Raw genomic sequence first — 24,339 nt, 5'->3', positions numbered from 1 at the left:
TGGTTAGATTATCTTCCAGACATTCAATTTTTGAAATAAATTGAAAAACATAAGTAAAAATTGTACGTCTTAAGTATCACTTTCTCTTTGATCATTATTTAAACACATTTGAATGTTTATAATGTAATGACAATACATATCATTTTATTCGGAAAAGTGCACAGCTATTCGATAGTTGCTACTGTAAAAGCACGAAACATTTCCAAAGCTGAAAATTTGTAATCATTTTTAAAATTAATTTTTTTGAAAACTGTGGATTCTCGGGAAAAATGGTTTGTAAATTTATATTTAGCTCAGAAAAATCTACAACAGTCATCCATTGAAGGTTGCAAAATTGGAAAAAGGTTAAAATGTGTAATTATCCTTTATTTTTTCATCGTTAGCAGTTTTTCTATAATTATCATAAATTTCACATTTTTCTCATACATTTCTCTGTTTTGCCAAAAATATGCCCAGTCCAGTTTTGGTATGGTAAAGGGGTGAGGGAGGGGGAGAGAATTAAAAGAGTCTACGACAATCGCAAAATGATTTTCGACGGTGGCGCTTCAGTTGTCATTTCCATCTCCATCGGAGCCACCGTCAACTCGAGTACTATCTCCGTCACCGGTAATTCCATCCCCTTCTCCATTTCGCGGGTAGCGACGCCTCCGCACAGCGTCGATCAATAACGTCGTTCTCGGCGACGCCGGCGTCGGGAGCGTCGCTGCGTGAAGGCACTCGCAAGCAATCGACGTGTCGCTACGAAAACTTGTACACGGGTGCGATCGAAAAGGAGAGTCGCGTGAAAAAAAGAAACGATTAGGAATGCGACCCCTGCAGTTACTGCTGTTTTGCAGAACAAGACTTATGTCAACGAAAAGTACCAGCCATATCCGGAGCCGGAATCAGATTTTTTCGGACTCGAACAATCTTTAGGACCCACCCACGACACGATGGCTAAGGTGAGTTTTGGTCAAAATAAAGGATTAAAATAATTTATTGTGTCACTCAAGTATGGTGTATTATATATGTCTAGTAATTGTATATGTTTTACCTAGTTTTAATTGATTTATACTTAAGACTTTGCACCAAGAACGTGCTACTGCTAATCTGTCAACAACTGTTGCTGATTCTTAGAGAAGATCGTTTCCGATAGGATAACCAATTCAATTGGCAATTATACCTCTTCGAGCGAGTGAGCGAATTACTTTATTGTAATTAATTTCTGAATTAAAATGCTATCGGTACGTTTTGCGATGTATCGACTATGCACAGTAGTCATGGTCTATCTCGGCAGAAAAAGTAGTTTGGCGCCGTCATGATCAGCCGGACTGCGGGCACATAGTCGACATTGCTGTTGGAGTATGAGGGAAGGGCTACTGATATGGCGATAATAATGAAAATATTTGCATGATTACTTTAATGATTACATATATCTTCGTTAACAATTTTTTACTGTTAATTAAATTTTTTATTCATATATAAACATTTGATGTATTATTCGACGCATACTATAAATACAGTACCTACTTCAGATACACGTGGGGCTAATGGGCAGTTAATTTTATTCAATTAACAGTATCCGGATACTGATTTATCAATAGGTTCAAGTGTCGCGCTATATATACATGTGTGTTTATATATGTACAATGTATAAAAAGAGGTTTAATTGTAAAAAAAATGTACTAATTCTAGAAAAAGAGTTTTATTGTTAGTTAAGTACAAAATGGTAAGAACCGTAAACAGTTATTTATTCGCAGTAGTGCGGAAACCGTGACGATCTGATATAAACATTTATTTGTGCATTGAAGAAATTTCTTAGCAGTAACCCATTTACAAACGAATAGAGCAGGATTATCTTGATTCCATAACATCGGCTAATGCTTAAGCTCCGACTATCATTATGTTCTCTTCTTTTTTATTCGATGCCATCAGTTTCGATACAATGCAGAATATATATCTCCATGTTACGTTTATACAATGCACGGACGTTCATATAAGCTATGTCATGAATTTTTGTGATCGATGAACAGTGCATACGTGCTCCGTATAGTCAACACCGATTTGATTCTTATAGTATGTTGAACTGAAAAACATTGTAAAAGGATCATGCACGTTGTAAGAGGGAAAAAATAAGAGGTTTAAGTGAAATATATGCAAGAAGTTTGGAATAGTATTCAATGATTATTGTCGATGATTAGAATAAATTTATAAATTCATCGTGCAATATAATATACTTGTACTTAATATTTCGCGATATTCAGGATGATTTATTTCGCATCATCAATCGAACGCCATAATCATTCGCGTCAATCATTGGACGTCATGTAACTATCATCAAACATGTCAGATGCATAGATAGAAGAGAAAAGACACGCGAACTGGTTGTAAAAGCGGTGTTTACTGACTGACCCATTATACGACCAGGTGCTTTCTTCATAAAATTTTCACCGTGTTTAACGGTCCTTTGGAGACGTGCTCGTTTATACGAACCGGTACATGTGCAAATAGACTTTTTCTAACGTGCACCGACTGCAAATTAGGCAGTTATATCGAGATCGTATCCGTACAAAAGTCGCACGAACTAAATCTCGTGAATGTGGGCGATGCATCCACAAATTTGTTAGACAACTGCATTTAGCGCTTTCGAGTGGACCTGTGTGTATATATAATAGTTGGCACGAAAACGCAGTGAATTGCGGTCAACTGTATTATATTTCTGTCTAGAAGAGCGAACGCTCATAGATGATATCGGGGTAGGTGAACCGATAATGGTCGTCGAAACGTTTTTTATTTCAACTGTTTCATCGCCGTTGATAATTCTTTCACGTGTTGTAAAAGAACATAGGAAACGCGTAAAATAATTCTTAATGACACACCAATACTTTTCAAAGGAAATTTACAACGTGAATTATTTTTTAGACGTAATTGAGAATTATTATGTAAAAGATTATTTGTTAATAGAATCAAAGTAGAAATTTGTTTCACTCTCTAAATATTATAACGAGTACCTCATATTGTACATTTTTGCACGTTTAAATTTTCCATAAATGCATGAACTTCCGCAATGTAGTTACCAGACATTTCGTTACGATATCGTTTGTGATGTAACCGAAACGAAAGACTGTGTGAAACTGCAAGTATTTTTGTGAAAAAGACAATCATTTAGTTAGACGCAAATTTCACGCGTATATGCGGCATTGCATGAAAATGTGCCGACTTGGCCAGTCGGCATGTCGAGGTTAGGGAGAGGCCTTTCAAGGTCCTCGGGGATTTTTATACGGCGGGAAGTAGGAACGGATGTATATAAAGGTCGACGAGGACCGGTCGTGTAGCTATAGAACGAATTCGATCCTAAAATCGATAAACATGTCAGATACAAAGGGACCGTTCGCCGGCATGTAAAACATTTGTACTATAGAACACTGTGAAATTCCAGGCTTGCGAAACGTGTCGTGTTCGGTGTATTCCGGCCGATCGAAGGTTGATTTTCTTCCGGACGTTTAACATAGTGTTGTATCGCGTCAATATGTTTCCCGTGAAATAACTACTATTCATTAATGCCTCCACGTCTGAGCGGTTTTTACATCTTACAATGCCTCTCTGTAACCTATGATTATGCATATAACACGTAACTTCACTTGTTAGGCTTATCAAGTATCAGCGACTCGATTTTATCGTGCGTACAGTGTAGATAATCGTCGGTGAAAGTTGTCTTTTACGTTTATCTCGTTCTCTACTTTCCTACGCTATATTCTTCTACACGAGGGAAAAGAGAAGATGAAAAAGAGAACGGAGAAATATTTTCAATAGCGATCCTCGATTTCTACGAATAAGAATTTTTCATTTTCTCTTTTTATACATGCACTTGCGCTTATCGATAGATAGAACAAAGTTTACTTCAACCTCGATAAAATGAATTCTACGAGAACGTACCGCTAATTACGACAGTATGTAGGAAAAAACGTGGAGTCAAGCTCGCAAGTTAAACGTAGCCTTGTTCTTCGGTTGATGACGTTCACTGTACAGTCTTCGTGTACATCGGCACCGTGTGTGCTCGTATACGGATTCACGGGCCGGTGAATGCAGAAACCGTGTGTTTCTGAAGAATAGTAATCGTTGTTGCGGAGTGTCAGTCCACATCGTTCGCGTGGTGAAGGTGTATATGAGGAGGGCACGCGTGTATAGCGTATATCTATCTGTTTGGTTGTATGGTTGTGTATCGGTGTGCGGATGCTCGCGGTGGTGGCATAGGTAGTACCAGGGGATCACCGAGCGAATCCGGAACGTTTCATTGTCGTACACGCGGCGGGCGCATCGCGATCGTGCTGTCGCTATCGATCCGGTCGCTTCTCTTTCGTAGTTGGAAAACTTTCCCGCGTTTCCCTGCGGAGGGAAATTTCGGTTCTCGAGTTGAACTCGTTCGCAACGGGATTCCGTTTTATTGTTTCGCATACGTACATAATAAAATGCGCGTCGCAAATGCGTCGTATTTACGAATTACTGGAACGGGGTGAATCCTCCTCGTCCCGTGACTCAGTACACGGAAAGTTGGCTTTATTAATAGTCCTCTAGCGAGGACTATCCAACCGAAGTGTTTTTGTGCAGCCAGGGAAAGTGGCGTCGAATCAAATTATGAGGCGACCAAATAACCGTGAAGAGGAACGTTGAAGCGATCGTGAGTTGAGCTTCTCTTTTCGCGTGACTCTTCATGTTCTCGCTTTTATTCTTGTTTTATTTCGTATGGATAGGTAAACGGATGGAAATCGGAGAGGGATAGTTTTGTTGTGTGGTTTCGTTCGCGTGTTGAATTCGGTGTTCCAAAGATCGGTGATTACGCAAGCAAAGATGCGCTAAGTAACGGTCATATGCTGATGTGTTTCGATTGTGTTCTGATTTTACAATGTTCGGTCGCTGTTCGACGATATCTGTGTAAATGTTATTGCGGCAATGAACATGTATTTTTCCGTGTTTGATACGTGGCCAGGTCCGATGGACCTTCACTTATAATCTTATCAAAGCTGTTACGTGTACACGGAATATAAACGTGTCGGCGTAGACGATCGCGGTCGAGAGCACAGTGAAGTTCACACAGGTGCAGTAATTAATTCTATTTAAATTACGACAAGCCGGAATTATGTAGCTATGGAATCATAACACGCGTCACGTGTGCTTGTCACTTACGTGGTCGCGCACAGCGGATCGAGTAAATCGTAGACCAACGTTGCCAAACGCTATCTGCAACTTGTGCCTGCCGGCTAGTGAAATTATACAAAATTGCAGCAACTTTTTTATTTCCTCATCCAGTTTCTTTTCCTTCTTTTTTTTTTTTTTGCTGTTTAATTTGAATTAATGACGACATCCGGCAAGCAAAAACAACTGAATGCGCAAATGCGTCGCAATTTATAACTCTAAACGCGGCGGCCTTTTAGAAAGTCTTTCTGTTCGTAGAAAGCGTTTCAGGCATTTTTCATCTCGATGCTGATTTCGCTGATCGAAAAAAATGACATTTATGCCAAAGCAAAGTGTAACGATTTCAAATAGCGAATTGGACGGCTAGTTAAATCGTGTGAATATTTCTTTTTCCGCTTCCTATTCTTCTTCTTTTTTCCTTCTTCTTCTCCGTTGAATGATAGCATTGTGTTGTCGGTGAGATTTTAAGGATTTGCTGTGATTCCGTTAGATCGACGAAAATCTAAACGAATGTGCTCCTAATTAACACAGTTGTTTCGTCTCGCGTGGTAAGAGATAACGACTGGGTAGGCGGCTCGAATTGACACAAATTAAGGCCTAATGGAATAAAGTTATGCTCGGGGCCTGGCCTTTGCTCGTCATCGGCTCGTCAACGCGTGTACACGCGTTGATTCCGATTCTTGCCACGTTTCCTTCGCGCCATCACAAAGTCAGCGCAATATTTAACATACTATTCGTCTTGTTTGATATCTACTCGTTGCCCTGTCTGGCCTTGACATTTTCCTAGATCGATAACAAGCGTTTTGCGAATATCGATTGATTTAGAAACTACCGAGTCGCAATATTGATGTTGTGTTGTAACCACTAGAAAAAGATGGGTACGTCATATATTGTACGTAGATAGCTATATATGTATACTGTGTATATGTATGTATACGTGTGTGCAATGCAATAATGCACGATTCTTGAATAATTTATCGCTTTTGTGTGAAAAGTTATTGGACGAAATATTAGCGTTCGATGTGAATGTAAATATAAAGAGTAAAACAGCGTTTCAGTAAAAGAATTTGCACGCAGTGTTCGGATCGACGAGAACCGATTCGTAGTAAATAAACTCGCGAGCTGTAACCCAGTTCTCAGCCGACGACGTCGTTCAACAGGATCGTCGGTGAACGCACTCTGTTACTCTGGTAGCCGGTTCCTCACTTTCAGCTAGCCATTGGTAATACTATTATTAGTAACAGGCTAACGTAGCTTTTCGTTCTAGACTGTTACAAAGCTGCATAGCTAAATCTTGTTTGTGGTCGATTTTATCAGTCGGATTACGAACAAATACACCAAGTGTCTGATATTCGAACTTTGATAGAAACGCTTCGGCCAGCTTAATGTTTGCACGATACTAGATAGACGGGTACATATTATACGAGCGGATTCGCGGTCGAACGATAAAGCTAATCGACCACCGAGTAATGTTTTCGTTGGTCGTTAAACAGGCTAAAGGGGAACGTGTTACGCGTGTTCTTACGTACGAAGATGAGGAGAAACAGGAGGCACTGGGTAAAGGTGGCCACAAGAGAGAAGTAACGTGGTTGACCAGGGCTAAAATTAAATTAGCCAACTGCCAGAGAGACACTTCTGATTCACCTCGGGACGAAGGGTTTTATTTGGAGATGGGCCAAGGGCAACGGACTCTTCGTCTTCATCTTCGGGTCAAGAATTTATCTTAACCTTGAAAAATCAGGCATTTTTTAGATTCTTTTACCTACCAATAATCTAATTGAATGTTGTCTTAACCTTTGACGCGGTCTAAAGACACCAGTGTGAACCTACTACGTCATTGCGACGATCACTACAATGCGATTAAGTCTGTCTATATTCAGTTAACTGAAGCTTCAGGCTATGGAACGATTCAACTAATTAGAGGATAAATGGAGGAATTTGTAACTCTCTCGATGGAATGTGTGTATGTCTGTTGACTGGCTAAACGAGTGCGTGAAATAGTTTTATGGTAACCTAGTTTACGCACGCGAATTTATCATTTTGTCTGTGTGATTGCAGAACGTCGGGGAAAGTCGGATACCAGTTCCACGCGCGGCACGGCCGTCTTTTTTCCCGAAATCGAGAGTACTTGGTACGCCGACGCTTGTACCTGGACATCGACGTTCATTGGTACTCCCGGGATGTTTATCATTCGTCGATGCCGAGGACGAGACCAGCGCTCCTAAAACGAAGTGCGGGACGCGGGCTGTGTCTACACCGTCGATCGAAGGTGACAGTAATTATTTACCTACTTACGGACAGAAATAGTTAAATGAGAAAATTTAGCTATTACGTATTTCCTTACTTGATCAACAGATTCGGGACATAAGACGTTCACGATATCACCTGTGTGGGATATTGACAAAGATGACGTGCAACAGTTGGTTCACTTTGCCGAAGAAAAGAGCAGCTTTTTCAGGTACACCATAACATTTATTTAATTGCGTTTAAATTTTAAATGCAAAACGCTAGTGCTCACTAGAGTCAGGTATTAGAAAAATTACTTAACAGTCGTTTATGAATCTCCTCATAAACCTGGTAATTTAAAGGAAAACCGTTGTTCCACCGATCGAAAAAAAATGTAGCAAGATAGTATTTTTTTGTCAATTATTATTCCTCATTTAATAAAAATTTCTTTATTATCATTTGTACAGTTTGCTCGAAAATTCTCAGTTGAATATGATCGAGGACGCTGGTGAGAGCTGCCTCTTGGAAACGTCTCTAGGCAATTATAATGATAACGCAGTAAATACACCACACTATTTGATGCTCAATAAGCAGAATTCTTTTGAACACGACGAAAGCCTCGGCATATTGACCCCCGACCAAATGACCGACTTCACAGTTGCACTAGAGTGCTCCAGGACGCCATCCTGCGAAAATCTTACGGGATCAGCAGGCTCTAGATTGGCGTTAACGCGAGCATCTGCATCGAGGCCATCAGCGGATGTTGAGCCGACCGAAGAAGCTTCAAGCGAGAGAACACCATCTCCGGAAGAGTTACCGCTCGATCCTAAACCAACGGAACCTGTTAGGGGCACTGTTCCTATCAGTTTCGTTACATCGGTAACCAGTATCACTAGTCTCGAGGCTGGTTATCAAGGTGACGGTGAGAACTCGAGGCCAGCGAGTCGTGGGGCTGATCCACCATCCGTCGCACCACCCCCGAATCTACCCGCTCCTTGCAGGCAAGATCCGATGACAGATTCGGATTTCTTTACGGAAAGCGATGCTGACGCATATGAAGAAATCGTACGTGGCGATAGGAAAGCTCAAGTGATCGACGGTACCCTCTTCTGCGCGCCTGGTGGTCGAAGATGTCCGAGTTTTACAGGAGAAGAGATGGATTCGAGTGGTATTTATTCGGATCTCGATAAAAGACAGGACGAACTTCATGTTCCTGAAGAGGCAGTTGTGGAACACGAGGATCGCACTCCCGATACCATTGATACGGAAGTCTCACAGAGGAGCCAGCCGACACCAATCAAAGCGGATGTTATTATGGATTATTTACAGGCGAGTTGATAATTTTGTTTATTTGGTATATGCTTGTATATATTTATATATAGCTCGTATATATAGCTCGCCTAACGGATAATATTTAGGCTCCTGTAAATCCTCTGGATGGATCGGCTGACTCCAGCGGCTCGATGAATCCCACTGATATTACGATAATCGAAGTGGAAAGAAGCAATGATAATATGAGATCGAAAACGCAGAACAAAGCTGACTCAGTCCCATTAAAAAAATACAAGATGCCTAAGAGGAACGTTGTCTCGAAAATCAAGGCTATGATCGAGTCTGGGCCGAAAGATGAAGCCGAGAAAGAAGCTCGACGTTTACCGAGATCTGCTAGAAAGAGTGGACGATGGGACGCCGTTATGAGCAAAATCGAGGCTGGGAAAAGCGAACAAAGGACTAGGTCGATCAGGAAGGAAGTAAAGTCAAGGGTACTTCAGAGCCTTAATCAACCATCTCCTACGGGATCAACTCAAAAGAAATCTGGTGACGCAAATAATAACAGTAATAAGGATAAGAGGTGAGATATTAATTGTTGTGATCTTTGTTTCTAAAAGTTTCTATTGATATAGCCTTGATAAGAAGTTACGAATTATCAGGAGAATACGTGGCCGACAAGAAATAAAATCGCCAATCGAAGAAACTGCCAGAAGCTCCGTTCGTAGCTCCTTGAGTGATCTCAGCACCGGACCTAACAAAGACGCACCAAGTAAGTCAAATTAATATGTATTTTTAAATGATTGCAAATTAAATTAAAATGTAGTATATCTACCACTTCATGTGTGTGTGCTAATGATTGTGTGTTGAATGTTTAACAGAATGCCTGTAACACGTGCCGCAATTTAATTTTAATTAACGTTTTATTCGTAACTGCTTCATTTATATATTTCAATTTATATATTTCAATGTATGATTGATAGTGAGGTAGGTTATGGATTAGTAGTAGTCTGAAGCGAGACCTTGTGTAGATCAGTGGAGCTCGAATAAATATAACACCAGCTGATTTTGCGATATCGAATTATGTTTGACCGCATACCATTTTACAAAAAGAAAGAAAAAACTCAGAACCGCAAAGGTCAAGAAAACCAGTAACCGTTTTGCATGATATTAAAAACACTTCAGTATACTATTCTTTTTCTTTATGTCGATATAGAAAGTAGAGCTTGAAATGAGAAACATTTTACCGTTTGAAAAATGTTAACACCCATTTATACAAACTAGTAATTTAGTGCGCATCTTTTCAAAAAAAGGGAATTGGTAATTAACTTTCACACGTTCGCGGGGAGACGCGATCTCGAAGAAGCGCGCCAACGGGAGTCGTAAATTCCCGTTACGACTAGACTAATCGACACCATGAATCGTTCGATCCCTTATTTCTCATGGGATAATAAGGGTAGTTGATTGAATATAACTCTGTTATTAACAGGTTACTATATATTTTGACTTATCCAACAACTTCAGTGTGATACAAGATTGAGTATTTGATATGACAACTACGAACGAGTACGACCTGAGACTCCTGTCGTGTTGACGATGATGACTGCTTGACTTGTAGATTCTTGCTGTTCCTTGCACTGCCCTCTAGCTCGAGTTGATTTAGACTGATTGATGAGATTTGACTGTTACTTGACTGTTCTGTTGATAAACTCCAGTTGATAGACTGTTCTGTAATCGCGAGAACCAGTCTAGTGTAGTAGTAGAAGTTGAGTTGACCCTCCTGATGTAGTAAAAGAAGTGATGTTCGTTCTTATGTGATTACGGAGGGAAGCTCGATAAGGGTGTGCCCTTTGAACGAAGAACGTGGATTCGTCGCTCACACTTTTCGTCAGGAAAGTGAAGGTAACGATCCACGATGCCGATTGATTATGACCAACGTTAAAAATGAAGATAGGAGGAAGGAGCCTCCTACCAACGTGGCTCATGGGCGACATTGTTTATGGTAAAAAACCAGCTTTTTCTTTAGACAACTATTCGTTTTTCCAATTAGGTGACTTTCTCCGTAATATGTAAGAATGTGTAACAGACCTAAGGACTGGTTTATGGTAGGGCCTTAGATTTATTGAGGGTCTGTCTAATGGTGCTTGGGCCTTGACGGTCAGACAATGAAGGACGTCGCGTGGACTATTTCACGCGACGTAACAGACCGATCGTCGTAACAGATCGTCTGACCTACAGAGATTACTCGTTCCTTCTTATGATAGACTAGAAGAATACAAAAGACAACAAAAGTCATAAAACTTCGATCTTGACGACTAAAGCCTAAAATAAATTTTCCATTGAAATGCACAGGTGCAATGTAGATTTTCAAATATATCATTCCCTCTACTGGCTTTAATTCAAAGCCAAAATATCCTTGAAGCTGTCGAGACAGAATGGATCAATTTTGGAGTTTAAATACACGTTTGCCGTTGATTCGTCGCGGAAACCTTCCGGTGCAGACATATCGCGTAGGTGGTTCGTTCCGCAAAGAAGGGTGGGAGTAGTCGTAAAAGAGGGCGTAGGAGGGTGTTTTGTATCGACCCGTCCTAGGCGCGCGAAACTTAGATAGGAAAAAGAGCGAGGGCGCCGATGCCCCTCTTCCGGCGCCACTGGACAGTTTCGCTTCCATTGGATGGAGACAGGCCGTGAGCAGTCGCAGCAGCAGCATCCAGTCGGCAGTCCTCGGCGGACCTCGTGCTCGCTCGGACGCTGTTTATGCACGCGTGTTGCATTTCCGGTCTTCCATCTTTCTCGCTCTTTCGCCCCTTTGGTTTTCTGGTGCTGCTGCGTCTTCTATCCTTCTCTCACTCTCGTTCTCTCTATTCCCCTTTCTCACGATCTCTTACTCTATACTCTACCCCATTCGGGTCAGCAGTTTTATCGGGGGTATACGATAGAGGTTACGTGTGTGCGACAAAAAGAGCAGGAGCGAGCGCAAGAACGAACAGCCGGTGTATCGTCGTCAGTGAATGCCGCAAGGTGACGGTGCAAAGTGCATCGAAGTTGTGCTCGTACAACCTCGAGCTTCGAGCTAAGCGCTAATCTCTGTATAATTTCTCCTGGTTTCTGTATTGTTTGTTTCTCGTGTTAGGGTAGGGTATATTCGACACCCTTCGAACTACACATACATGTAATGTGTCAATCGTATTCACGAACGCGCTCGACGTGACCTGATTTTCTACCCATGTCACAAGAGTGTTCGCGTTTTTTCTCACCCGATATAGAAAGAACGATCGAAGATAACGTTGAGTCTGGGCGAATATCAATAAGAATACGGTATTTCGAACCAGCAACCCTGCTGTGTACGCCTACAATATGTTATGCCACATTTCGCATCGATCGCCAGAGGAATCTGAGCCGCAAGACTGAATGCTTTAAGACTGGATTTTACCATCCCCTCTCTGGGACACTCCAATGAAAGTTTCGCAAGATACCGTTACGGAAGAAATCTTTGGCTACGTTCCTGTTTGTACTTGGATAGAGCTATACGCAAGAATAGAGGGATTCAAGGCGATCAGCCTCTCGGTCTAACTCTTCGTTGTACATTAGCAGCTTCACGTCGAGCTTACAGGTCAACGGCACTAGTGGTTTATTTCCGGCATTGCCTTTCTTCAACTGGCCACTTTATACTTGTGCGTACACGTCCTTCGCTCGACGCCGGTGGTTCTCTCGGTATGTCCCCACCCTTTTAGACAGGTGCACCCGGCGACCACGTGCGTTCCCAAGGCCGACGACCACCGGTACGCACCCGGTTCAGATCTACCACTTACGCAATCGCCATCAGAGTCGGATGTTAAACCCACATGGTTGTAGACATCGTCGATCGCGCCGGTGAAAGACAGTCGTTACACTCTGCGATTCAGGTCGCCGAAGGAACGCGCAATCCATGATCGAACCTGTCGATCGTACTTTCATCCGCGTTATTTCTCACGAAGGAATCGGATTCTTCGAGGGAGCGCGAAAGAACATGCGCGACGTATCGAGAGTAAGGTCGATGGAGCGAAAGTGAGGCTGCTTGTGCGAATTGTACTAATTGGTGTCAACCGTAACCGCGACCAGAAAGAAGAAATTTTGCAATTTGAACATTTTCTGGAATAACATCGGAGGATGGTGCCGGATAATCGTGAGCGTTCACGATGTCAGTGTTTAGTTATCGTCACGGAACCCACTCGAGTAACAAGCCTCGCCATGGCCTCGGAAGATACGACGGGGTGAAGGCGCACATTTACTTGGCCACAGTCCTACATAATGATTTTATCGAGGATGAAACGACGGTGAAGCGACGGTGAAAGTAGAGGTTTGAAAATGGGACAGCAAGGATCGAAGGGTAGGCCAGCTCTTCGGACGGATTTCGTCAGAGATTCGGCGAAAATGCGACTCGGCAGTTTCAAGCGAGGTATAGTCATATAAATAAAAGGTGCTGCCGACGTACACTCACCTTTTAGAACGATTTTCATCGCCTTCAGATTTTAATCTACACGACGGAAATGCGAATAGGCCATCAAGCCTCTTCTCCTTTTAGTCAATCGTTTAATCGCGTTCCATAAAAAGAAAGGAAAAAGGATGTCCGTGACTATCCACCAGCTGTCTTTTCCTTCGTGGTTCATTTAACGCTAGAAAGTTGAAGCGACGCGAGTACAAGCGAGACTGACTCCCGATGTGTTGCATAGGCATTCAAAAAGGTAGACGGATCGAACGGTTTCTCTTAAACAAGTCTAAAACGTTACGGCCGAGGATCAAAGGTACCCTACTTACACACCTTGTCGCGTGATTTCTCTTTTACCCTGGCCATCGATTACTGTTATTTTGAGGAATCTTTCAGAAAGTAGTTCGCCTCATTATATCACACTCGATCACCGGTAACTGGCGAAACGCGAATGATTTATGATATTTCATAGGCATAAGAAACATGCAAAAATACTATATAATCGTGGCTCGTTTCAATGAACGGCTTATCGTGAAATAATATCGAAAAAATAACAATTAGAGAGGGTAAACTTTCCGATTCTTAAAATAGAATCGTAATGGTTTACTGGATACGCTTAAAGAAAATAAAAATGCATTATTTTGTAGCTGACGCGTTTGATTGTAAGTACAATTAATAACGTGATTAAGGATTGGTGTAGAAATATTACTTAACTACCTGCTGTTGATTATTTTAAACGCGTGTCTTGAATATTTGCGCGGCTAGTTTCTTTCATGTGTAAGATCGGTTCGAGATATTATGCACACGAGAGCTCGTATAGGCCGTTATATGCAGAAGCTCGTAGGCAACGGCTACGTGCAGCCTGGTATACATAATAAACGTTTTCTTTTCCTCGTTGGTTTAATCGACGAGCATGGTTCAAACTTAGCTCTTCGTGTCGGGCTCGTCCCGCTATATTGCCTCGTCAAGCACGAATTCCGATGATGCGCAAAATGTTATTAAAGTAACTACGACTGACGAGCGAAACAAAATTCCACGGTCGATGAACTATCCGACACGTAATCCTACGTGTTATGGAAACTACTTGTTTTCGTAATTCCCTGTTATAAATAGGCACGCAAGAACAGAGAAAGATGAAACCATCATTATTCCATCGCTTATATGATAATGAAGAAATTCACTTTTACGTTTGTATTTTCAGAGAGATCACCGACATCGGTAAATCCACCTAGAAGACTGGTAGCAAACGGTCGTGGTAATCAACAGAATCGTGTCAACAGTTTCGACACGAAGAAGAACTGTGTAGAAATTTCGCCTATCAATCTCGGTGAGTTATGGAGGGTCCGGTTTGCTCGCCCTAAATTGTGAGACGAGTTTGCACATATCGTAGTCCAGCATATGTGCGTATATACATATGTATACACATAAATGCCTGCTATTCACTGATTGAACGGAGGAAACGAAAGGTCGAGGGCACCGCTGCGTGCTTCCGGTTGGAGACGTTAATGCGACGAGAACGCTTTTTTTTCGAACGCCTGCTTCTACGCAACACTCTCTCATCCTCTAATCGTTTATATTAACGAGCAAAAATATAAAAACGCGTATATTTTCGAGCTATCGCGGGGAGACGCGATCGCTAGAATACGCGTCAACGGGAGTCGTAAATTCCCGTTACGATTGTAATAATCGACACCACGAATAGTTCGATCCCCTTATTTCGGTTAGGATAATAGGGATGGTTGCTGTAATAAAACACTGGGATTCCCAGAGTTATAAAAATATATATTTCCAACAATTTATACAATCACACAAAGTAGTAACGCCGTTGATTAAGATACAGGTAACGAAGAAAAAGATTATTCGTAGATGAGAGAATCCGTGTATATGTTGACTTTGACTATTCGTTCGTTATGAGAACCAATATAGTGACTCTTCTGATGGCGTAGAAGCAGTAGAAGTAGGAACAGTCGGAGCAGTAGGAACAGCCGGAAGTGTAGGAACTCTGAGAGATGTAGGAACGGTGAGAACTCTGGGCACCGTGAAAGCTGTAGGAGCTGTCGGACTTCTGGGCACTGTGAGAGCCGAAGGAACTCTGAAGTTCGTTCTGATCTGATTACGGAGGAAAGCTCGGTATGGGTGTCCTATTTGAACCAAGAACGCGGATTAGTTGCTCACCTTTTTAGTTAGGAAAGTGAGGGCAATGATCTGCGATGCCGATTGGTTGTGAACACTGTTGGGAATGAAGATGGGAGGAAGAAGCCTCTTACCAACGTGGTTCATGAGCGATATTGTTTATGAGAAAAACCAGCTTTTCCGTTAAACAACTATTTTGTTTTTCTCATTAGTTAACTACTTCCTTTCTCCGTAATTTGAAAGGATGTACAATAGACCTAAGGGCTTTTTAAGTACCAGTTATAAGATATATATATAAAATATATAAATACTTGCAGGATTAAAGCTTCCTGCAAACTAATAAGACTTGGTTTGTGGTGGGGCCTTAGGTTTATTAAGGGTTTCTCTAACGATGCTTGGGCCTTGACGGTCAGACAATGAAGGGCGTCGCTCGGACCTTTTCACGCGACGTAACAACGCGTTCAACGTTATGTCGACACTCGGCTATCAGGGTAGATCTATTCTGATCCAGACGTAGCATTGAAAACATTGGCAAGTGGCCATGTTCGATTCGCTCAATACGTTGTACGATCAATGTTGATGATGTATTTATTATACATTGATATTCTTACGAATTCTTGATGATTTCAAGTCTTCAAAGCTTCTTATTTAGTTGCCTTACCTTATAGACCAATAAAAAAAAATAATAATACTTATTTATACCTTATAATTAGAATTATTTATACCTTATTAACGATCTTTTCTCCGGAGTGAAAAATTAGTTTATAACAGCAATTATGCTAAATCTTTAAATTTCAAGATTTATTTTCATTGTATGCCTGTGTTTCATTGTATGCCTTTGACGATAAGTAGTCACAGGTATAAATCCCCGGTCGCTTTGTTTATGATGTATCAGAATTCTAACGGTATGCATCCCTTACCTCAACCGTCTAAGCGGTTTAACTCCCCGACCGAATACTATTGATGTCCTAGCAATCCTTCAGGAAAGTTAGTGTGCCACTCAGTCTGATTGTTTGACGGGTTTCGTGTACTCCGTTGAAATATTCCACTAGAGGAACGTGATTTATGAACAACGTGTTTATGATATAACTTCGTGATCGGCATTCTTAGTGGTAACGCGACTTCCGAGTGTAGTGTGCTATAATAGATAACGATTACAAATAGAATAGGTAGTTAAGATGGGGTGTAAATTGCGCTCTCAAGGAATCATAGCAATCATGGTCTCCATGCACTCCAGTAAATATCATTTTAAAATATTACTTCGTGTCCGAGTTATCTTACATGAGTGAATGTGTTTCTTGCGCTCTCACGTATGGTATCTGACGCGGACAGTAAAACGGTTTACAGCGTACGGTACTTGCAAACTCGATAACACATCATTTAAGGCACTACCGGTGTGTATGTACCATGCTCTCGTTAACATAGTGAATTCTGTTTCTAGAGAAGAGCCCATCAGCCACGCGAAAGCCGACAATAACCAGGAGATTAACTACTGTCCCAGCGAAGCAGCATAATTCAACGATATCCATAAAAGGTACAATTTCACAAAATATTTGGAAACAATTCTTTATGCTATTTTTGTAACTGTTTTGTTTTTACCAAGTTCTCCATTCATATAACATATATATATTGAACTTTACAACAGACACCTCAATCATTTTAAACAACTTGTTTTAATAGATTATTGATTTTTATGGAGTAGAAAAGAGCGTTGTTCTCAATGTTGTCTTCTGAAAAAGATAACACCGTAAGGAAACATCAGCAGGTCGTGCTTTCTAATTCATTGACCGCGCTACTCCGGCAACAGCTAGTTTCTAAAAAAGTCCCACGGTCATTTTGCGGTGCGTACGACCGTTTCTCCGCATGCACGGGGACGCACACGTGCGTATCACTCTATACTGTTCGTCGTTTCGAAGAAAGTCGTAGCTTTCACTAGTCCTCGGGACTAAATCCTGCTCCCTATCCTCGCTGGAAGGTGCTGAAAACCCCGCGGGGCAATAGCAGAGAATAAAGTATCAGAGCAAGTAAGGACCAGAAATAGTCGAGCGAAAGTAATTCTTTAAACCGGCAGTTTCGGTGATAGTTTCGAGAGAGTCGCATTTCTGCTTTCAAGATGATTTTCTTATCAACGTTTCATCCTCGATTTCGCTGACTTCGATTCATTATTAATTGTTACTTCCAGTGGATCAGTTTTTTTACTCGACATGTACGCTTATGTGGAACAAATTGCTAGAATTAGAAATTATTATCAATGACAGTCCATGTCCTAGAAAACATTGAATTACGAGTTGAATTTCTACGAGTCACGGTCTTGTACTTCATTTCGTTTTAATTTATTGTTTTATTAATCATTTATGAAGCACTCACAGGAAAATATATCGATAAGTAGTATAAATTAGGGAAATGCTTACCTAAGTAAAACTAAGTAAGTAATCCTAAGATCTCAGTAAATTGTTTCGTCCAATCCGCTGTTTCTTTTTTTTTTTTTTTAAAGGGCATTATGAAGTATTATACTTTCAAGAAAGTTTTGTTGTGAATTTATACATAATTTTATTAGCATCTGGTTAATCGAAAATAAGAGTACCACACTAGAAGCAAAACGTGTCTCGTTGCCATCAGCCAAAATATAGTTCTAATATATCATTACATTCACGTTACGATGTGACGAAACAGATAATGGTGAGTAGAATTAACAATTGTTTGCAAAGTTTTCTTAGCGGAAGAGAGCTATCGATCGTCGATCATTCGATTCATTATCTTCGAATCACTATATCCATAGACACGAAGGTATCTCCGTTCCATACGAATACGGTCACTTACTACCATGTAAGGGTAACTAATTCCAAATGGAAAAGCGAATTTATTCGGAGCACGACGTTTTGTAATAATTCATCGCTCGTTCACCTACCGATTTTCATCTTCTACAACCTCACCTTTCCTTATTACTAGAACGAGTTATACCGTTGAAACGGAATTTTAAATCGTCCTCGTTTTCATGATCCATAAACTTGAACAACTGAATGATAAATAAACCAATAGGTAGTTGCTACTGATACTCCTTAGCATTCTGTATGTTAATTTCTTAGTAAGGCGGTATGGCGTAAATTACGCTTCTTGGATTCCCTTTTGCAAAGTAGAAAGAAAACGAGCCACATTAAAGCAATTATGGAAACATATTCAGATATTGTGGGTCATATTCAAGTCGTGCGTACGAAGTGCGTAGAGCGCGTGTCCGGCCAGACACAGCTTTCCGCGTGTCCATCGTCTTCGTATTCTTCGAGGTTGCACCTCATTTCAAGGTGGTAGGAGTGGTCGACAAGAAGGAAGGAGGGATATATCGCTCCGCGAGGCAGCCTGTGGCTCGTGCTAATTCAGTCGAAGTGCGGACTTGGCCAGCAAATCGTTACAAATGACGATCCCGTTTAGGTTTCTCTCATGTCTGTTGCTCGATTATTGTTATTCAATGATTCCGACGTGATCGAGTTCACTTGCATTTTTCAGCTGAATCACTGGTGTAAATCGAATAAAAAGAGCTCATTGTGCAAATAGACTCGATTCATATAAATGGAGAACACATACTTTTTATTGGAAAAAAGTGTAACGTAATCTGAGATATTTTTTCAACCAGAAATGTTGATGGATCGCAGAAACGTTACGATGTTAGAAAGATAGATCGAATGGCAATATGTATAGATTTACAACTATGTATAAATAAATGTGAAAGTGACAAATATTCGATACTTCGTAGTCCTGTGGCGAAAATAAGCCGATCAATTTCGGGGAAACTCGGGTAATAAGCGATTTGGATGTTCCCATTACGAAGGTCATTAAGTACCATTAACTTCTTGGATTTTCCGTGTTCACGGCACGACTATCGTATAGTTGACCTTAACCCAGTGCGTCTTCATTGACTGGCCCGTGATCTTGAACGTTTTCCACTGGGGTTGACTGTTGGATTAAATTCGATCGATCTACCAGCTGCACTTTTTTTAGCTTGGTCCAAGGTGCTCAATAGAATCAAAGTTGTGGTGGTGCGGGGCTACGGACGCATCCGCGTGCTTTCACGTACATCGGTAATAATGGGAGGATGAAGCTCAAATGACGTAGCCAGGCCAAATTGTCGTTACGATTTAATGATCTGTACATGTGAATTTTCCGCGTGTCACAACGATAATTGCGTTTTCTCCAAAATACCTCCGCATCTGCGGGGTCAGTGCGTCAAGCCGAATAGCTGAAATATCCTGAAAAACAGGTAGCTCGACTTTCCAAGACTGGAATATACGGTTTTTTCTCCTAAAACAAGTTTTCCGCACAACTTTCTTCATTCTACCATCTAAATTTATTCGTATAAAATGTCTGGACGTAGTCAATTTTATAAGGTATCGGTATTATATCTACCACGATATCTACTTCAACTTTCATCGTGATGAGTTGTCCGAAGTCGAAGGATGAGCGTGGTCAAAGCTATTATTCATATAGATAACGATGGAATTACTTAAGAAGCGATAGGAATTGTACGATCAATAGCTCAAAGGAATAAATCTATCAAATCGAAGTGGTGTACCAGTTTGACGGATAACAAATAACTTCTGCTACGATTTTAACAAAGAATCGTAATGGTGATGGGACCGGTGGCATTGGTTGCAGATCGCGAAACTAAGGAGCACAATAATAGCTATGTGGTGACAAGAGCGTCTTTAGAGACGCGAGATCAGGCCGCACAAACCGACATACCTTATGATGCACTTCGCGTAAAACCGGCGGAACAAGTTATACAAGCCCTTTCTATCACCATACAATATTTGGCCTATGAGGTACGTAGCTTTCTCTTTCTTTTGATTTTTTATTATGTCTTATTTTACTGCCTAAACATATATCATCCAATTTGACCTTATATTCTCTTTTACAATCTAATGTTCAGTTGGACGCCTTTTCTACCCCAAAACTAAAGAAAGATTACGAGAATATGAAAAAAGAATGGATATCTTCGTGTACGGAAATCGAAAAATTAACAGCTAGGAACCTCGACATTGAAGATAGATTAGAGTCGGAGAGAGAGAATCATCGAAAAGCCTTGGACCATCTTCGTGAAGATCGTAAGTCTTGCCAAGAATTATTTGCGTTTCTTTTACTTAGAGAAAGTGAGAAACCAATATAATGCATTGTGCGTATATATTGTAACGCGCAGTTTCTAAAATTTGATGTCCCTATTTTTATTACATTTTGATTCCAATTACTTTAATATTCGATTAATTTTGTTTTTTCAAATAGAGCATATATGTGAAGTATATTTTATATTTTACATACTCTGTGCCTGACACAATGCATCATATGATAATGATATTCTCTTGGTAACAAGCATAATGATCCTGACGTCGTGCTGAATAGTAGAGCCTTAAAGTAGAGCAATTGTTAATTAAAATCTGCGAGGCTGATGTGCCTACGCGCACCTCGGGTAGTGTTAAATAATTCAGAGATAGAATTTTCAAAAGTGGACACACGCAGGAACTTCACAAACGCTCAATTTAGTGCCCACGTAACGTTCATCGTAGTTAATTATAGGTTGGCACGTTCGACGGACTTAATCCGTTCTCTCGTCTCCTAACTTTGTTTTTCTTCCGTTTTTCAATTTATCTTCTATGACGTCAATCATACTAAGAAAAAATTTGTATCCGATTTTTTTAGTGGAAGCTCGACACGCGGAACAAATTACCATCTTGGAAGCAGCCCTACAGGAGGAGAGGCGCAGGTGCGAGGTCAGATTGCGAGATTCTTTAAATGAGGTCGCAAAGGAACATCGTGCCGTAATCGTGAAATTGCGAACCGAACAAGAAGCTGAACTTCTACGAAGAGAAACGGAGTTTAAGAGGAGATCTGTCGTTCACGATCAGGGAGCTGCGCTGACAGCAGAAGTCGAATCTTTAAGATCGGTGCTAGAAATTAAAAGCCAAGAGAACGCTTCTTTGAGATCGGATCTCGATAATATTAAACGAGAGATCGAGGACAAGGAAGCTTTGCAACAGCGTGTAGACACTCTTGAGGCCAGATGCGAAGATTTAAAAGCACAGCTTCAATGTAAAGAGGCTGTGGAGAGGCAAATATCTCACGATAACGAGGTACTGCATGAATCGATTCATCAAATATCCAAGCAGAACAAGCGTTTGGCACAACGTAACGAGGAACTGCAATGGAGATTGCGTCAAAAAAACGAAGTAGTGACCGTTCTTGCGAACTTGACGCCTAGGCTTTCGCGTTCTTTAGGCCCGGAGCACGTCGAAAATTCTCTCTCTCCCGACAAGAACGGTCCACAATCTTCACAATCCATGGTAAAGTTTATGGTAGAGAAAGGTGACTCAGTTTCGTGGACATTGGAAATCGATGATGAATTCAAAGGAGGATGCGATGGGTCGTCATTGGCAACGCCACCCAAAATGGGTAGATCGGAAACAACGACAACAGTGTCGAGACAAGGATCGCTCAGATTGACGCCTAGAAGGGCTTCCGTAGATATGAGAGCGAGATCCAAAAGTATTTCCGTTACGGATTCCACACGAGTCGAGGAATCTGCATGGGCGCCTACGTTTAATTCTACACCGAATGCTCGACGAAGACCTAGAAGCGACCCGTCTTCTTCAGCCTCGTCTACTTCTTCGACATCCTCTTCTTCTGCGACAGCAGTAACTACGAATTCTGCAGTGGCCGTTGCCGTTGCTGCTGCGGCTGCGGCTGCCGCAGCCGCTGAAGATTGTGGCGCAGGTCAAAGGCCTCAAGAAGCAGGTGGCGAAGCAATGATTTCAGAAGAGACGTCTGCCACGAGCAGTGAAGACGAATCATCCACGAGTAGCGATATTCCACCATTGCCAATACAATTTGCTTGGGGTAACGTTCAAATCAAGTAACGTTCTCACGATCCTCTTTAATGTATTAGATCAGGCTAATGTATTAGATTAAGTAATAAGTTCGCTTTTCTTTACAAGAATATTTATATAACACACACCTAATTGATGCATGCACTATTTTGTTTCACGAACTTTTGCCATCTTTTTAGGGATTTATTTATTCCTTCACTGCAAAACTTTTCGTTTTTTTTTTTTATTAAAAAATTTTGATTGTTTTTGTGTCGTTTTAACAAGGAATCGTATATTCAGATTTATTCTAGTAAATTTTTCTCGGTTAATTCGTGCGGAATACAAACATCGGCTTATTTGTAATTGCAAGTTTGTTTAAATGTAATGAAACTGATTTCTATGAATATTAAAACTGTTAGTAACGTCTCGAGTTGTGTATCGTGGGTTTCGTTCAATTAATAATATTGCTATTTCATCAACATTAACCTTTATTAGTCATTCTCCCCTATTAAGTCTTTCAATTCATTTTTGAGTAGTATGTTTATTAACGCTAGTAACATACACATTACAAATATTTTTTTTTTATTTCTGTTACATTTATTTTCTCGAAATGTGTTCGCGGTTGAGACAAACGAACTTATTACTCAATCTAATAATTCGATTGGAACAAGTTCATTCGATGATTCCATAATAATTTTGTGGCAATTACTTCAAATATTTCCGAGGATAACATGATGTCCTTTTACGCAAATGAACGTTCAAATGGTTATTTCAAACACTGTACGCGCACTTTTTCTATTACTTCTGTACCTGTAACTTATACGTTCGATTGCAAACAGATGGGAGATGTATCTTTTACCAAACCAATGAGATAGTTTCGATGATGTTTTGTCACGATTATATATATTGGTAAAATCGGTTGAAGATGAAGAAGTTGGTTCTTACTTAGATATTTAGATTAGAAACGGTGTTTTTATGGTGTTGCGATATTTTTTCAAATTATGACTCTTTGTAATATCACAATTACTATACCAACTTCTTTATCTTCGCATCGACTCTGCTCTTTAGTTGTTAGATACTTTGGTACGCGAGATCGCACAATAAGAAATCGTTCGTTACATATGCATTATAGTAACTAAGTTTTAAATATATACATATATGTATATACATGCATATATATTTTGCGATCTTAGGTACATACTAAGAATTTTGTTATGTTTTCCTGCGTTTGTTTTATGTAGGAGGTGAATAGAGCGAAATCAAAGTATGTTTTCATCTTTTATATGTCATTGTCACTGTATCTTTTAGATAGAAAAATTGCGCGTAGAAGTTCGATTAATTTCGTTTGAAAATTGTTTGTTAGTTTTGATGTAGATGTTGTGGGCTATTGGCAATTATAAGCCATGTATTTTTCAAAACCAAGTCGAATCAGGTCACTATTTATTTGATTCGCGACACTTTTACACATGTCCATTTTATAAGGTATGATGCGTTTATATTACGTCTGTACATAAATAACAACGATGTTTATAAATTAATTAGTCTTTATCGCAAATATTGTAAATAGACAACGACCGTCAAATCGATCCTGTCCTCGAAAAAAATGCCGATGAGCCATTCGCTGTGTTTACCGAAGAATGCTATTCTTCATTGATATGCAGCTTACCGAACAGTACGATTATTATGGTTCGTTGCATTAAATCAATTACTTGCCAATCTTTTAAGACATAATACCAATTATTGTTAAAATTGCAACTTTTGTAACATTGAAATTTCATTTCGTTGTAATGCGCTTACGCAAAGGAATGTATTACACATTCATAATACATCTTCGACATAAAAGGAAGAAATTAATAATATTCTTAACGTCACATGTTTTAATTGCCAAATACTGATGAATTGATACATTTATCTGTATTCCCTTTTACGTACAACATCAAATCTACCAGAGACTATGCTCTTTCAGGTGCGACTTGTTAACCAACTACTATATGAAAAGATAGTCGGTTGGATAAAAAGTTGATATTTAAAGAAAAAAATAAAAAAAGAGAAAAAAGAAACTCCGTTCCATGAACAAGAAGAAAAGTACATTCGGTTACAGTAGTGTAGGAATATAAGAGCAAGCAAGTATTAGTCGCCGAGAAGTGTGTTTTCTCTCACTTGTGCTGACAAATTCAATGTATTATATACCTATCAAATAAATACTATCTGAATTAAAGCAAA

General features: G+C 40.3%; 1 protein-coding gene and 1 long non-coding RNA gene across 3 annotated transcripts; one reads left to right on the top strand and one right to left on the bottom strand.

Annotated features, from left to right (window-relative positions):
- Positions 1-663: 663 nt before the first annotated feature.
- On the top strand, positions 664-24,339 carry LOC100648551. Of its 2 annotated transcripts, none has more exons than XM_012307952.3 (11): positions 664-941; positions 7,231-7,441; positions 7,528-7,630; positions 7,866-8,727; positions 8,817-9,250; positions 9,330-9,439; positions 14,337-14,462; positions 16,710-16,802; positions 19,916-20,082; positions 20,190-20,364; positions 20,954-24,339. In XM_012307952.3, the coding sequence occupies exons 1-11, from the start codon at positions 933-935 to the stop codon at positions 22,165-22,167; spliced, it is 3,504 nt and encodes a 1,167-aa protein (XP_012163342.2). In that variant the 5' UTR covers positions 664-932; the 3' UTR covers positions 22,168-24,339. The 2 variants fall into 2 exon arrangements, with proteins under 2 accessions (XP_012163342.2, XP_012163344.2); XM_012307954.3 differs by lacking the exon at positions 664-941 and adding an exon at positions 6,627-6,881.
- LOC125384819 lies at positions 1,908-6,440 on the bottom strand. Its single transcript, XR_007223617.1, has 2 exons — positions 3,916-6,440; positions 1,908-2,065 (listed from the first exon to the last, which is right to left on the bottom strand). It is a non-coding gene; the product is annotated as an uncharacterized LOC125384819 (long non-coding RNA).

The sequence above is a fragment of the Bombus terrestris genome, chromosome 4 (assembly GCF_910591885.1).
Source record: "Bombus terrestris chromosome 4, iyBomTerr1.2, whole genome shotgun sequence".
Lineage (NCBI taxonomy): Eukaryota > Metazoa > Arthropoda > Insecta > Hymenoptera > Apidae > Bombus > Bombus terrestris.
Note: the sequence above shows the minus strand (reverse complement) of the source record. Positions and strands in the feature narration are given on the sequence as shown.

Excerpts from the sequence above, each read along its gene's own strand:
- LOC100648551 (XM_012307954.3), top strand. The coding sequence starts at position 6,642 with ATGTTTTCGTTGGTCGTTAAACAGGCTAAAGGGGAACGTGTTACGCGT. Across the intron at positions 7,442-7,527 it reads GTCTACACCGTCGATCGAAG|ATTCGGGACATAAGACGTTC; the intron begins GTGACAGTAATT and ends CTTGATCAACAG. Across the intron at positions 9,440-14,336 it reads ACCTAACAAAGACGCACCAA|AGAGATCACCGACATCGGTA; the intron begins GTAAGTCAAATT and ends TTGTATTTTCAG.